This window comes from Chrysochloris asiatica, unplaced genomic scaffold (genome assembly GCF_000296735.1).
Source record: "Chrysochloris asiatica unplaced genomic scaffold, ChrAsi1.0 scaffold00079, whole genome shotgun sequence".
Taxonomy (NCBI): domain Eukaryota; kingdom Metazoa; phylum Chordata; class Mammalia; order Afrosoricida; family Chrysochloridae; genus Chrysochloris; species Chrysochloris asiatica.
In genome coordinates, this window is record NW_006408597.1 from 3,753,223 (window position 1) to 3,768,199 (window position 14,977).

A 14,977-nucleotide genomic window follows, 5' to 3' on the forward strand; every position below is an offset into this window, starting at 1 on the left:
TCAATAGAGCAGTGTAAATTCTGTGTACCACCCAGGGATCTTGAGAGGGCCAGTATTCCTTAGTTTTTTCCTACTTAAAGTTAAGGTTGGTCTTACAAATAAGAGTAGGGACAACCTGTACACGGCATGAAGCTCGTGTGGATGTGTGTGGCAGCAGTAAAGAGAGCTATACTGCAAAGGCTCAGAATCCTTGTACCTAACAAAGAAACCAAGAAGGTGGCTTCATTACACGAAGGTTCCTAAGAATTATGAAATAGTCAACACTTGTTATGAATACATGCTTTATTAATAGTATATGGTCTATAATTATAATGTTATATTTTGCTGTGCTTAACAGATTTTTTACCATCAAGATGTTTATGGAAGAAAGTTTTAATCTGTTGCCAGGCATCTACCTGTGCTCTTGAGTGAGGCTGTGGCTCACCTCCAAAGAACACTGCTTGGCCTGAAACTGCATGAATTGAGGCTAGACGAGCAGGAAAATAAGGTGGGTCAATACAGTGACCAGCTCCTGGGTAGCAGATTATCTGGGGTCTGTCTTTCCCATGGGCTTGTAATCGTTCAGAAGCTATATGAGCATATAATTCACTTTTCCAGTTATGATCATCCTTGCCAACAATAAACAAGAAGGGCCCCTGGGCCTTTTCCAATGGGATGAGACTTTGGCAATTTGGTTCCTCCAGTGGATTATCCCAAATATCTATACAATCTATAAGGCCTGACTCAGTGATTATATGTTTCCCTAGCTCAGTACCAAGACTAGGAATAGTCATATCCTTGTAATGCAGGGGAGTGATTGTATTGGCCACACAGGAATTGATGAGTACAGTGGCTGTGATTCCCTTCAAGAAGGAAGCCATTGAGAGACACAGGTCACCTCCTTTGGAGAAGCCAAGAAGCCCAATGTTAGGGCCTTTCACCTGATGAACAGAAAAAAGAGAACCTCATAGTATTTATACATGGAAGACATAACAATGATTTTGTATTTCCTAAGTAGCTTTATCAAATGTTATTTACTTTCTTTATATATCAGTCCAGTTCAGATAAGTCTTCTAATAAGCAAACCAATTAACCAATTGTAATTGATTTGTAAAACAAGCATTTGGGTCAAGAGTATATAGGGAGCTTCCAAAAGTTCATGGAAAATGGAATTAAAAGATAATAAAAATTTTACATGAACTTTTTGAAGGGGCCCCATAGTACACATGAAGACCTATATACTTGACTGCTACTCCTGGTGTGGCACTGTGGGCTAATGTACCAGACTGAAAAGCTGTTTGAACTGTGAGGTCGGTGGTTCAAGCTCACCAGCTGCTCCTCAGAAACCCTATACAGGTCGTTATAGGTCAGAATCGACTTGATGACACTTAACTACAACAACAAATATCTAAAAGTCATAAATCAAATTGTTCAATTAAAATATATTTTACTTTCCTACCTTGATAAATGCTACCTGCATGTTGACTTAGAAGGACTCAATTTTTAAATCTCAGAACAACAAGGCACTGGGGAGAGCCAGCTCCTGACCCCAGCCACCTTATTCCTGGCCCATTACCCACACAAAGGTACCTTGGCATTCCAGTCTACACACAAAGGCCTATGGGCATACACACTACTGGACCTAGTGAGGAGGCCTGGAATGAGGCTCAGAGCTAATCAGAGAGAGAATTCAGGGTTTTACAGTCCCCTGAGCACAGGTGGGCACCATCCAGGTGGGCACTCAGCTTGGGCCCCTGCAACTTCTCGCCCTGGGGGCAGGAGTGTGGACAAATACCAGCCAGAGTGCGGCCAGCTACAATGAAGGGCCTAGGGCAGGAGCCCCTCTTGCTTAGGTTAAAGGGCAGAACTAGTAGTATCCATTGACCTCTCACTTTTTCCAGGGCCTTATCTCGCCTGAAAAAACCAATGTTTACACAGCTCAGGAACATCGATGCTTTAGCAGCTCTGCTAACAAACCAGTCCTTGAACTCTAACAGAACTAGAGCATCTGCAAGACCTTGCCAAACATCTTATTCTTTTTTTTTAATGTTTTATTGTGAATTAATTATATGATAGTGTACATGAGAGAACTTTAGTTTTACATTCATTCCATCGTATATCATCTCATTGCCATGCTTCCAATCCCCTCCCTGCATCATCTTCTGACCAAAGGGGATATCCTAGAAACCAGTCCTCTACACTTCCCCCACCCCACCCCACCCCCAGTCTTCAGCCCACAGTCCCTCTTGCTTTCTGGATCCAAAGTCCCCAGCCGCTTCATCCCTCCATGTCATCATCTCTGTCTCCATTTCAGGTGTCCCTGCTTCTCTGGGTAGGCTCCTGCTCTTGGCTCTTCTCAGTTGGTGGTCCCAGAGACCGCTCCTAGACTGGAGAGATAATCACTCCCTTCCTTGCTACACAACATCTACCTTTGCCACTTCCAACCCTCATAATCAGTCCTGATAACCATTATTCACTACAGTATCGTGAGTAACCCATCTGTATTTCATTTCATCAGCTCCACCTAGACAGATTGGATAGTACTCACTGGTGATTCTGCCTTCCTCCATGCCCCCTAGGTCTAGGTTCCTTCTTGAAAGCTTGTAAGCCAGTTACTTCTTGCCTTTGTAGTCCCTCCCTCCCCATTTGGGTATCCAATGTCCAAGTTGCCCATCTCTGTCTACTCTGTGTGTGGAGGGGGTGGGAATGTTTCTTGCTGTAAGGATTTGTTGCCTCTTTTGAGTCACTGCATTCGTAGGTATAGGTCAAGTTCATCAGATTGAATCAGCTCTATCTTCTTTTTTTCTTTTCTTTCTTCCCCCCTCTTCTTTCTTCTCCTGGTTGGGCTCTGATCTTCCAGTCATCCGGTCCCAGTCACGTGGGTACCATCTATACGAACATCTTATTCTTTGACATTAGAATGTTTGGGTCTCTTCAAGTGTAGATAATAGCAAAGAGTATATGTATCATTTCATTTACAGTCATACCAAATTATTTCAATTAGTCTATTTTCCCACTGGGGTCCTGGTATGGCATCATAGGATAAGCACTGGACTGCTAACCACAAAACTGGCAGTTCAGACCCACCAATGCTCCTCAGAAACCCTATACAGGGTCGCTATGAGTCGGAATCGAATTGATGGCACTTAACAACAACAATTTTCCCACTACTAGATAAGGAATTTTCCTATAAAACCATACCATATAACACTTAACAAAATAATGATGATTCCTTAATATCATCACATACCCACCCAGTCTCTAGTTAAATTTGAGCCAGTTAAAAACAACTGGCTCAAAATTGCCGTTTTATAGTCAGACCCTCGCTCTCCACACATTAATCTTATCAATGAGAAAACCAAACCCCACAGAGGGCAAATGTCTTGTTCAGGATCCATCATCTGGTAGGTGCAGAACCAGAATTCTTTACCAACTCTTTAGTCTGGTCCTGTGTAACCTACAGTGAGAGTTATACAACAAACTAAGTAATCCAAATGTAAGGGATTAGGGAGACCAGTGCAAATGGAAATAATACTCCTAGTAACCTTTGAAGGACCCCTTGTGTATCACAGCATACTTTCAGTCCTAAGCTTCTTAGTAGGGTTTTGAACCCATTCCTGAGTCTCCTCTATCCCCTGTCTCCTCCTGTCTGTATTTACGCAAGCACCAGGACTCACCTTTGGATGCTGGAGCATGAAGTTCACGGCCTCTTCAAAGTACTCCAGCTGCATATCATTCAAATATTCAGGAAGGTCTTCAAATCTGAAGTAAGCCAGAGCAAGCACAGCAAAACCATGTCCACTTAGGAGGCTGGCTCTGTATTCACAAAGACCGCCACCACTTCCAGACAGATCGATGACTCCGGGGAAGGGTCCCATGCCTGGAAAACAGCACAAAATCAAATGATAAGGAGCTTTAGATGCTCAAGACATTCCAGATTTTGGCAGTCAGCAAAAAGAAGTTTTTGAAGCCAAAGAATTTGCAGGGGTGAAGGAAACTTTACTTAAAAACAAAAACAAAAAAACCTATGAAGGGAGGCAGAGATGGGGACAGGGAGAGACGGAGCAGCTGAGGACTCTAGATTCATGGGAAGAGAGGGACTGAGAGCTAGTGGCCAGGAGGCAGGCTTGCAGAATGTGCCTTTTAGTCGTGTAAATTATTATATATGCCTGAGTATTTTTTTTTTTTAAGAAAAGAGCTAAAGTGAATAGAGAGAAATACTGTTAAACTGATGGTACATGGAGGGGATTATAATCATTGTAATGAAACAAGGTGTATGATTTATTGAATGTAAAACTGATGATCTGCCCTGTAAACTTTCACTCAATCCACAATAAAAACCTTAAGAAAAAAAAAAAAAACCTACGAGAAGGAATTAAAGGGTGAGACACAAATGCTTAACTTCCCCAGTATTCTTCACATAATTCATAAAACAAACATAACAGTACAAGTAAACCAAGTTAGAAATAACATACAATGTGAGGTATATTTTCCACTACCAATTTTTTCCAAACAAAAAAATCTATTGGAGAATGTTTCCAGAACTATAATACTGTATATCGCTAGAGGACATTTAGAATATACTCCCCACCCCTTTGCACTTGGCTCCAACCTTTAAAAATTACACATCCCTATACATGCTGGTGTGACACTGTGGGCTAATGTGTCAGACTGCAGAGTCATTTGAACTGCAAGATTGGTGGTTCAAGCTCACCAGCTGCTCCTCGGAAACCCTATACAGGGTCGCTATGGGTCGGAATCGACTTGATGGCACTTAACAACAACAATACATGTTCTAAGGAGCTTTGGTAGTGTAGTGGTTACGAATCAGGCTTCAAACCTTAAGGTCGGCAGTTCGAAACTACCAGCAGAAAGATGAGGCTTTCTGCTCCTGTAAAGATTTATAGCCTTGGAAACCCTGTACAGGGTCGCTATGAGTTGGAACTGACTCCACGGCACATCACGACCACAAGGACAAGACATGCTCTGTTCACTCTGGCCCCTGACTATTGGTTCACTTTGTTCCCTTTGCCTAGCATTGTATTCTCTCCTCCTCCTCTTCAACTCTTTCTACTTGGCTGACTCTTCAGTCTTTTCATCTAAATTTTGATTTCCTATTGTACAGAAAGCCTTTCCTGATCTTCATAGGACTATGTTAAACCAAAAAAATACTAGTTGCTTTTGATTTGACTTCAACTCATGGTGACCTCCCCACCCATGTGTCATAGTAGAACTGTGCTTCAACCATTGTACCCCTAAGGAGCCCTGTTGCAATGGATTAAGTGCTTGACTGCTAACTGAAAGGTCAGTGATATGAACCTACCAGCTAGCTAGTCAGGGAGAAAAGATCAGACTATCTGCTCCTGTGAAGATTTAAATAGGGTCACTGTGTCCAATAGGGTCATTATGAACTGGAATGGAGTCAACAACACACAACAACAAACATTCCCAGAGCTAAGTTAAATAACCTTTCTGTATGTTCCCACCAGCACCTGTTTTTCCACTATCATAGTGTTTGCAAGGAGCACTGGTGGCCCAGTAGGTTAAGTGTTGTGTTAACTAAAAGGTCTGCTCTATGGGAGATTGATGAGGCTGTCTGCACCAATAATGACTTACAGTCTCCAGTAAAGAAACCCTATGGAGTAGTTCTGCTCCATCTCTATGAATCAGAATCAGCTCAGTGGCAGTGGGTTATTATAGATGCAATTGTAGTACCTACCCTCTCTTAGACTGTAAGTACAGTGTGGCATATATGATATTTTGCTATTTATATCCTAGTACTTAGTTAGCATAGTCCTTGACACATATATATTTGTTGAATGACTGAATCCTTCCATATTATTTTCCATAAAAGCCTCTGAGACATAAAATACATTTTAATTGGTTCACATAGTAGACAGTGAAATAGGTAACACTAGATAGACTGGAAAATCAGATACCATAATTGGGGCTGAGAAATTTTATGTGAAAGTGTGTGTGTGTGTGTGTGTGTGTTTATGGAAGTGTCTAGAAGATCCTTGTTGAATCAGTCAGAGCAATTATTGAGCTCCTACTGTGTCCCTGGCATTATGAAAGCTTCCAGGGACAAAGAGATGCATAAGACCCAATTCCAGATTCCAGAACCTCACAATTTACGGGAGCAGCCATTAACTCAGGTATAAATTGCTGAGTTACAAGAGTAAAGCTGGGCCCCTAGTTTTGGAAGATAATCATGGAATTCAGTTTAGAGATTCATTTCTGTATGTTGTCGTTGTTGGTAAGTGCCATTGAATTGGTTCCAACTCATAGAAACTCTGTATAGGGTTTCCAAGGAGCAGCTGGTGGGTTTGAACTGTCGACCTTGTAATTCGCAGTCCAGTGCTGATCCACAGCGCCACATCAGAAGTCTATATTTCTGTATAGTAGTAGGGGTTTAGTCAGGAATTTGGCTAGAAGATTTTCAGAAGACTTTAACCAGCTAGCACCTTATTTTTATTTAGACTAGGGTTTCTCTATTTCAACACTACAGACATTTGGAGCAAGATATCTGTGTTGTAAGGAGTATTGTGTCGTGCCTGTGCATTACTGGAAGCTTAGCAGCTTCTATTGGCTTCAGCCCACCACTCATCTGTCCTTTGGTTGTAATGTTTTGGATTGTGTGTTGTTATTATGCCAGAAGCTATGCCAGCAGGATCACCCACAGTAGACAGGTTTCAATGAAACTTCCTGACTAAAAATCGGAAGAAGGAGAAGCGGACCACTTCTGAACAGTTAACCACTGAAAACCTTATGAACAGCAGCAGAAGATTGTCAGATAGAGTGTCAGAAGATGAGCCCCTCAGGTTGGAAGGCACTCCAAATACTACTGGGGAAGAGTTGCCTCTTCAAAGTAGAATTGACCTTAATGATGTGAATCAAAAAAAGCTTTGGGACCTTCACTTGCTGATGGGGCACAACTCCAAATGAGAAGGAACAGCTGCAAACATCCATTAATAATTGGAATGTGGAAGTATGAATTTAGGAAAATTGGAAGTTGTCAAAAATGGGACAAGTAAAAATAAATATCCTAGGCATTGACTGAGCTGAAACAGACTGGTATGGGTCATTTTTGACTCATATAATCATTTGGTTTACTGTGCTGGGAATAATAAACTGAAGAATGGCATGATATTCATGATCAGAAAGAGCATTTCAAGATCTATCTTGAAGTACAATGCTGTCTGTGATAGGATAACCTACAAGGAAGACCAGTTAATATAACTATTACTCAAATTTACTCATCAACCACTAAAGCAAGTGATGACAAAATTGAATTTTACCAACTTCTTCAGTCTGAAATTGATCAAACATGCAATCAAGAAGCATTGATAATTACTGGTGATTGAAATATGAAAGTTGGAAACATCAAGGAATGGTCAGTAATTAGAAAATATAGCCTTGGTGATAGAAGTGACACTGGAGATCACATGACAAAATTTTGCAAGATCAATGACCTAGTCACTGCATATACCTTTTTTTTTTTTTTTTTTTTAACAATACAGTGACTATGCAAGTAGACCTCACCAGATGGACTATAAAGGAGGCAAATTGACTACATCTGTGGGAAGAGATAGAGGAAAAGCTCCATATCAGCAGCCAAAACAAGGCCAAAGGCAGACTGTGGAACAGGTCATCAATTGCTCATGTGCAAGATCCGGCTGAAGCTGAAGAAAATAAGGCAAAATATGACCTTGAGTATATCCCAACTGAATTTAGAGAATCATCTCAAGAACAGATTTGATGCATTAGACACTAATGACTGAAAACCAGAGGAGTTATGAGATGACATCAAAAGCATCCTACAGAAAGAAAGCAAAATATCACTAAAAAGACATGCCTGTGTAGAAAGAAGAGACAAAAATGGATGTCAGAAGAGACTCTGAGATTTGCTATTCAGCATTGGTGTTGTTGGTAAGTGCAATAGAGTCAGTTCCCATCCATAGCCACCCTATGCACAGCCTGCTCCTGTACCATCCTCACAACTGTTGCTACAGTTGAGTCCATTGCTGTTGACACTGTTTCAATCATCTTGTTAGGGGGTCTTCTCTTTTTTGCTGACCCTCCACTTTACCAAGTATGATGTCCTTTTCCAGGGATTGGTCCCTCTCGATAATATTTCCGAAGTCTGAGAGACAAAGTCTGGCCTGGCTTCTAAGGAACATTCTGATTACACTTCCTCCAACACAGAATTGTTTGTACTTTGGGCAATCCATGGCACCTCAATATTCTCCTCCAACACCATAACTCAAATGCATCAATTCCTTTATGGTCTTCCTTATTCAGTGTCCAACTTTCACATGCATATGAAGCTACTGAAAATACCATGGCTTGGATCAGGTGCACTTTAGTCCTCAAATTGACATATTTGTTCTCCAATACTTTAAAGAGGTGGTGTGCAGATTTGCTTACTACAATACATGCTTCCATGAGTGTTGATGGTTGTTCCAAGCAAAATGAAGTCTTCAACAACTTCAATCTTGATGTTATTTATTATATCCAGTGGTGAGGATTTTTGTTTTCTTTACATTGAACTACAATCCATACCGAAAGCTGTGGTCTTTGATCCTTATCAGTAAATATTTTAAGTCCTCTTCACTTTTAGCAAGCAAGGTTGTATCATCTTCTTATCGGGGGTTGTTAATAAATGAGTCTTCCTCCAATCCTGATGCCATGTTCTTCTTCATATAATCCAGCTTCTCGGATTATTTGCTCAGCATACAGATTGCATAACTATGGTGAAAGAACACAACCCTGGCACACATCTTTCCTAATTTCAGTGTCCCTTTGTTCTGTTCAAATGACTGCTTCTTAGTCTATGTACAGGTTCCTCATGAGCACAATCAAGTGTTCTGGAATACTTACTCTCTGCAATGTTGTCCATAGCTTGTTATGATCCACATAGTCCATAGCTTGTTATGATCCACATAGTCAATAACACACAGGTAAACATCTTTCTAATATTCTCTGCTATCAGCCAAGACCCATCTGATGTCACCAGTGATATCCCTCATTGATATCCCTCATTAAGCATAGAGAAACTAAAGTGGCTGGAAGAAATGAGGAAGCAAAAGAGCTGAACAGAACATTTCAAAGGGCAGTTCCAGAAGACAAAGTATTATACTGAAATGTGTACAGACTTGGAGTTAGAAAACCAAAAGATAAGAACACACTCAGCATTTCTCAAGCCAAAAGAACTGAAGAAAAAAATTCAAGCCTCAACTTGCAATATTGAAGCTTTATGGACAAAAGATTGAATGATGGAGGAAACATTAAAATAGAAGGAATACACAGAGTCACTGTACTAAAAGGAATTGGTCAGTGCTCAGCCATTTCAAGAGGTAGCATATGATCAAGAACCAGTGGTATTAAAGAAAGAAGTTCAAGTTGCACAGAAGGCTTTAGCGAGAAACAAGGCTATAGAAATTGATGGACTACAAATTAAAAGCTTTAAACAAACTGATGCAACACTAGAGGAGCTCACTTGTCTAGATCAAGAAATTTGGAAAACAGGTCCCTGGCCAATGGATTGGTTTCATATTTTTGCCCATTCCAAAAAAAGGTGATCTAATGGAATGTGGACATTGAACAACATCATTATAATATCACATGCAAGTAAAAATGGTGGCAGCAGCACATTGACAGGGAGCTACCGGTCATTCAGACTAGATTCCAAAGAAGGTGTGGAATGAGACATCATTGCTGATATCAGATGGATCTTGGCTAAAAGCAAAGACTAACAGGAAGATGTTTACTTGTGCTTTTTTGGCTAGGTAAAGGCATTTGACTGTGTGGATCATGACAAACTATGGATAACACTGAGAAGAATAGGTATTTCAGAACACTTAATGGTGCTCATGAAGAACCTGTATATAGAATAAGAGGCAGTCATTCAAACAGAATAAAGGGATACTGAATGATTTAAAATCTAGAAAGATGTGAGACAGATGCTGAGTAAATCAAGAAGAACATGGCATCAGGATTGGAGGAAGACTCACTAACTTGTGATATGCAGATGATACAACTCTGTTTTCTGGAAGCAAAAAAAGCTTGAAACAAATTTCTTTGTTCTTTTGGAAGTCCATTGTACTTTTAAGATTTTTCTCCACATCATAATTCAAATACATTGATTCTTCTATGGTCTTTTTTGTTCACTGACCAACTTTCAAAAGCATATGAGATCATCGAAACTATCATGGCTTGGGTCAGGACACCTTAGTACTCAAACTGACATTTTTGCTCGATTGCTGCTTCCATTAGTGTTGTGGATCCAAGCAAACTGAATTCTTTGACAAGGTCAATTTTTTGTCCATTTGTCATCGTATTATTTATTAGTCCAGTGGTGATGATGTGGAGAAAAATATTAAAAGTACAATGGACTTCCAAAAGAACAAAGAAATTTGGATGGGAAGAATGCTTCCTAGAAGGAAGGATGTTGAGACTACATCTCTTGTTCTTTGGACTTGTTCCTGGAAGACATTATGCTTGCTAAAGTGGAACGTCCCTGACAAAGAGGAAGCCCTCCAGTGAGATGGACTCACACAGTGGCAGGTACAATGGGCTTAAGCATAACAATTAGAGGAGGCACCGGACATGATAGTGTTTTGTTCTGTTGTGCACGGGGGGTCACTAGGAGTTGGAATTGACTACATGGCACTTAACAACAACATTGATGTTAGCTGTTGGGGGCCGGAAGGCTTCCAGGCTTCATAAAGCTTGGAGTCTGAATACAACCAGACAAAGCCTGCTTATTCAATACAGGGAAGATAATTTTCCCAGTTCACATGACTCATAGCAAAAGACATTCATGCAGGGAAAGCAGCTTTTCCAAGGTTGCCTGGCTCACAGTAAAAGATCAATTTGTAACTATGCAAAACAATGCTGACTTGCAGAAATTGCTCTATAAAAACCTCTTGCTTTCAATAAACTTGGTCACTAGCCATCAGCTTTTGATCCTTGCCTGAATTCTTTTCTTTTGTACATAATTTTCTCATCCTTGTGCTCTCCCTCGAGACCACCCACGAAAAGGTTTGAGCTGGACTCAGACCCTTATAGTTAGCCCAGAGGAACCCTGATGGCCCAGTGATTAAGCACTCAGCAGCTAATGGCAGTATTAAATCCATGGCTCCTCCCTGCAGAAAGACATGACAGTGTTTCTGCAAAGACTTAAAGCTTTTGAAACCCTAAGGGGAAGTTCTACTCTGCCCTATTGTGTTGCTCTGAGTTGGAATTGACCCCACAGCACAAAAGAATAAATGGCTTCTACCTACTTGATGCAAATAGCAAACCCTTCCTTATACCAACTGTGACCACCAAAAATGGCTCCAGAAATGGGGGATGGGATACAATCTCCTTAGAATGAGAACCACTGATTAAGATTGTTTGTTTATGATAAGGGGAGGGAACTTCAGGGAAGATACTTGCTTTTTAAAGAATATGGGCATTAATGGACTCAAAGGACCTCTGGTATGGTGCTGTAGGGTAAGCCTGGACGGCAAGGTAAGTTTGAACCACAAGGTCGGCAGTTTAAACTCATCAGTTGCTCCTTGAAAACCCTATACTGGGCTGCTGTGAGTTAGAACCAACTCGATGACACTTAACAACAACAACAATGGACTCAAAAGTAGCCATGATGGTGCAGTGGTTAAGTGATTGGTTGCAAAAAGAAAGACAGGCAGTTCAAATGCAGCAGCCAATTTGCAGGAGAAAGATGTGACAGTCAGCTACTTGTTTTTAAGTGCCTCTAGTCGGTTCCAGCTCATAGTGACACCGCATAGGATTTCCGAGGATTGGCTAGTGAATTTCAACTGCAGACCTTGCAGTTCAAACCGACCTTGTGGTCCAGTGCATTATCCCACAGCGTCACACAAGGACTCCTTGGAAACCCTATAGGACAGTTTTACTTTGTCCTAAAGGGTCACTAAACAGATAATCCAAGAAGCTGGATTATATGAAGCAAAATATGGCATCAGGATTGGAGGAAGACTCGTTAACAACTTGCGATATGCAGATGATATAACCTTGCTTGCGGAAAGTGAAGAGGACTTAAAAACATTTACTGATGAAGATCAAAGAGCACAGCCTTGGTATGGATTGCGTCTCATTGTAAAGAAAACAAAAATCCTCACCACTGAACCAATAAACAACATTCTTATCAATGGAAAAAAGATTGAAGTTGTCAAGGACTTCATTCTTGGATCAACTGTCAACACTCATGGAAGCAGCAGTCAGGAAATCACATGGTGTGTTGCATTAGGCAAATCTGCTGCACAAGACCTTTTTAGAGTGTTGAAGAGCAAAGACATCAGCTTGAGGACTAAGGTGTGTCTGACTCAAACCATGGTATTTTCAATAACCTAAAAAGCATGCAAAAGGTGGACAGTGAATAAGGAAGATCTTAGAAGAACTGATGCATTTTTGTGGTGTTGGAGGAGAATACTGAAAGTACCATGGATTGCCAAAAGAACAAACAGATCTGTGTTGGAAGAAGTGCAGCCAGAGTGCTCCTGGGAGGCCAAGATGGCCAAACGTCGTCTCTCATACTTCTGACATATTGTCAGGAGGGAACAGTCGCTGGAGAAGGATATCATGTTTGGTAAGGTGGAGGGTCAGAGAAAAAGAGGAAGACCTCCAGCAAGATGAATTGGCCAAGTGGCAGCATCAATGGTCTCAAGCGTAGCAACAATAGTGAAGTTGGCCCAGGACCAGGCAGTGTTTGATTCTGCTGTGCATAAAGGTCTCTATGGGTCGGTACTGACTCGATGGCACCTAACAACAACAACAAAAGATCACTATGGGAGTACGGTGGCTCCATACGATAGATAAGTAGAAAGTCAGCAATTTGAGCCCACTGCCCACCAGGTCCCTCTGTGTGAGAAAGATGAGGCTTTCTGGTGTCCCAATGATTTGCAGGATAGGAAATCCTGTACAGGGTCTCTATCCGTAGGAACTGACTCCAAGGCACTAACAACAAGAAAGGGTCACTATGATTCAGCATCCACTTGATGACCATGGGTTTTGGATTTTTTTAATGGACTCACACACGCCAACCCTCATGAAGATGTCACAGAATTTGGCAACAATTATACACAAGATTGCCATTGGAGCCGACTTCATGACAAACAACAACAGACTTTACCTGTGAGTGGCGGCCTTGTAAGTGTGATAAAAGGAGGCTGCACATCATGCTTACAGATAGGCAGAACCTGCTGTTTAACTCAGTACTTGAAACACAGCCTTTTGACTGGCAGATAGTAGCTGCTCAATAAACACATGTTGCATGTACTCTTTAGGGGCTGACTGTGCACTGTAGGATCAACTCTGGACTGCTAACCACAAGGTCAGCGGTTCAAACCCACCAGTCACTTCTAACAGACCCTATGCAGGGCCCCGATGAGTCAGAACCGGTAGGAACTCCCCGGTACTCAACAAGAAAGCGCCTCTAGCAAGTGCTGTGAGACTTCAGAAAAACTTCCATCCAGAATCCATGACAGATCATGACAGATCTGGAGCACAGGGATGAGCTTGGGGATTTTCACACTCAGTAGTCCCTCTGTATGGAGTCCTAATGTGGCTCTGTGGGTTAATGCGCCAGACTGCAAAGCAGTTTGAACTGCAAGGTTGGCGGTTCAAGCTCACCAGTTGCTCCTTGGAAACCCTGTACAGGGTCGCTATGACTCGGAACCGACTCCACCGCACATAACAACAACCAGTCCCCTTGTCTGGTAGAAAGTCACTGCGGGTTTTAGCTCTCAAGAACAGCTTGGTAGGAAAGAGATCTCTCACCTGGCGGCAGGAAGAGCGTGGCGCGCAACCGGTCCGCGCGCACCTGCTCTCTCCGCACCCCAGGCCGCATGAAGACACGCTGGTGCACGGCGCGGCCCAGGACCCGCTGCGGCTCGGGCTCGTGGCCCTCGAGCACCTCCAACTCCACCGCAAAGGGCGTTCGCACGTCCCGTTTCACGAGCTGCAGCCAGGGCTTCTCGGACTCCAAGGCCCAGAAGAGACCCATGGGCTCGAGCCCCACGAAGCTACCGCCCAGCGCGGGCGCGCGCTCCAGGTCCAACTCGCCGCCGCTGTCCGCGTAGTAGCGCGCGTGGGCCCGGAAGAGCGCGCCCTTCTCGTCCTGCAGGGACAAGCGCAGTGTGACCGGCTGTGCCTGGGCCAGGCCGCGCACCACGATGCGCATCGGCTCGTCCCAGCAATTGCGGACCCTGGGCTCCAGGATCACAGTCGCCGCCATCACGGTCCTAAGGCGTCACAGGTCCGGCCTGGCGACTTTCTCTTTGGGAAGCAGTTGCTGGTGGGACCGTTCGCACTGCTGCCAATGGTTGGGCGCGGAAATGCTCTCTAAACCGCTATGTGAAACGTCCTGGAGTGTGTGCAAATTAACCAATGATCTGAAGGGCAAAAAAAATTGTTAGCTAAACTATTGAGTTAATTACTAATCCTGCAATCCAGTGTGGTGTATGTCGAAATAGAGATGGTTTAAAGGTACAAGGTCTGGAAATAGGGGTACAAAGTTTGCTGAGAACTTTTTCTGGCTGCCCCAGAAATCTGATTTTAAAAGAGCATTCCAGGTTGTTGTCATTCAGGTCAATGGAGAAATACATCCCTAATCCTTCCTTTACCAATCCAATCCCTCATTCACCAAGCCCTAATTCCTAGAGCTAATGGATACACAGAGAGTTTTCAGAGCAGGTTGAGGTTTGTATAGCTGGGCTCCAGTTTGACCCTAATTCCCAATAGCTCCTTGATCTTTGTTGTTAAATACTGTCCACTCAGTTCCCACATATAGTGACCCTGTGTACCACAAAAGAAATCACTGCCAGGTTCTGTGCCATTTTATCCTCACAATCATTGCGTTGCTGAGTCCATTACTGAAAGCATGGTGCCAATCCATTTCATTCAGGGTCTTCCTCTTTTTCGCTCACCATCTACCAAGCATCCTCCACAAACCATTCATCTGTCAGTTTGTCGTACT

At 42.5% G+C, this 14,977-nt stretch overlaps 1 protein-coding gene across 1 annotated transcript; it reads right to left on the minus strand.

The window, feature by feature from the left end:
* Positions 1-314: 314 nt before the first annotated feature.
* Positions 315-14,236, minus strand: LOC102836961 (acyl-coenzyme A thioesterase 6-like). The gene is made up of 3 exons (XM_006865544.1): positions 13,780-14,236; positions 3,657-3,859; positions 315-920 (listed from the first exon to the last, which is right to left on the minus strand). The coding sequence occupies exons 1-3, from the start codon at positions 14,234-14,236 to the stop codon at positions 315-317; spliced, it is 1,266 nt and encodes a 421-aa protein (XP_006865606.1).
* Between the last annotated feature and the right edge of the window lie 741 nt (positions 14,237-14,977).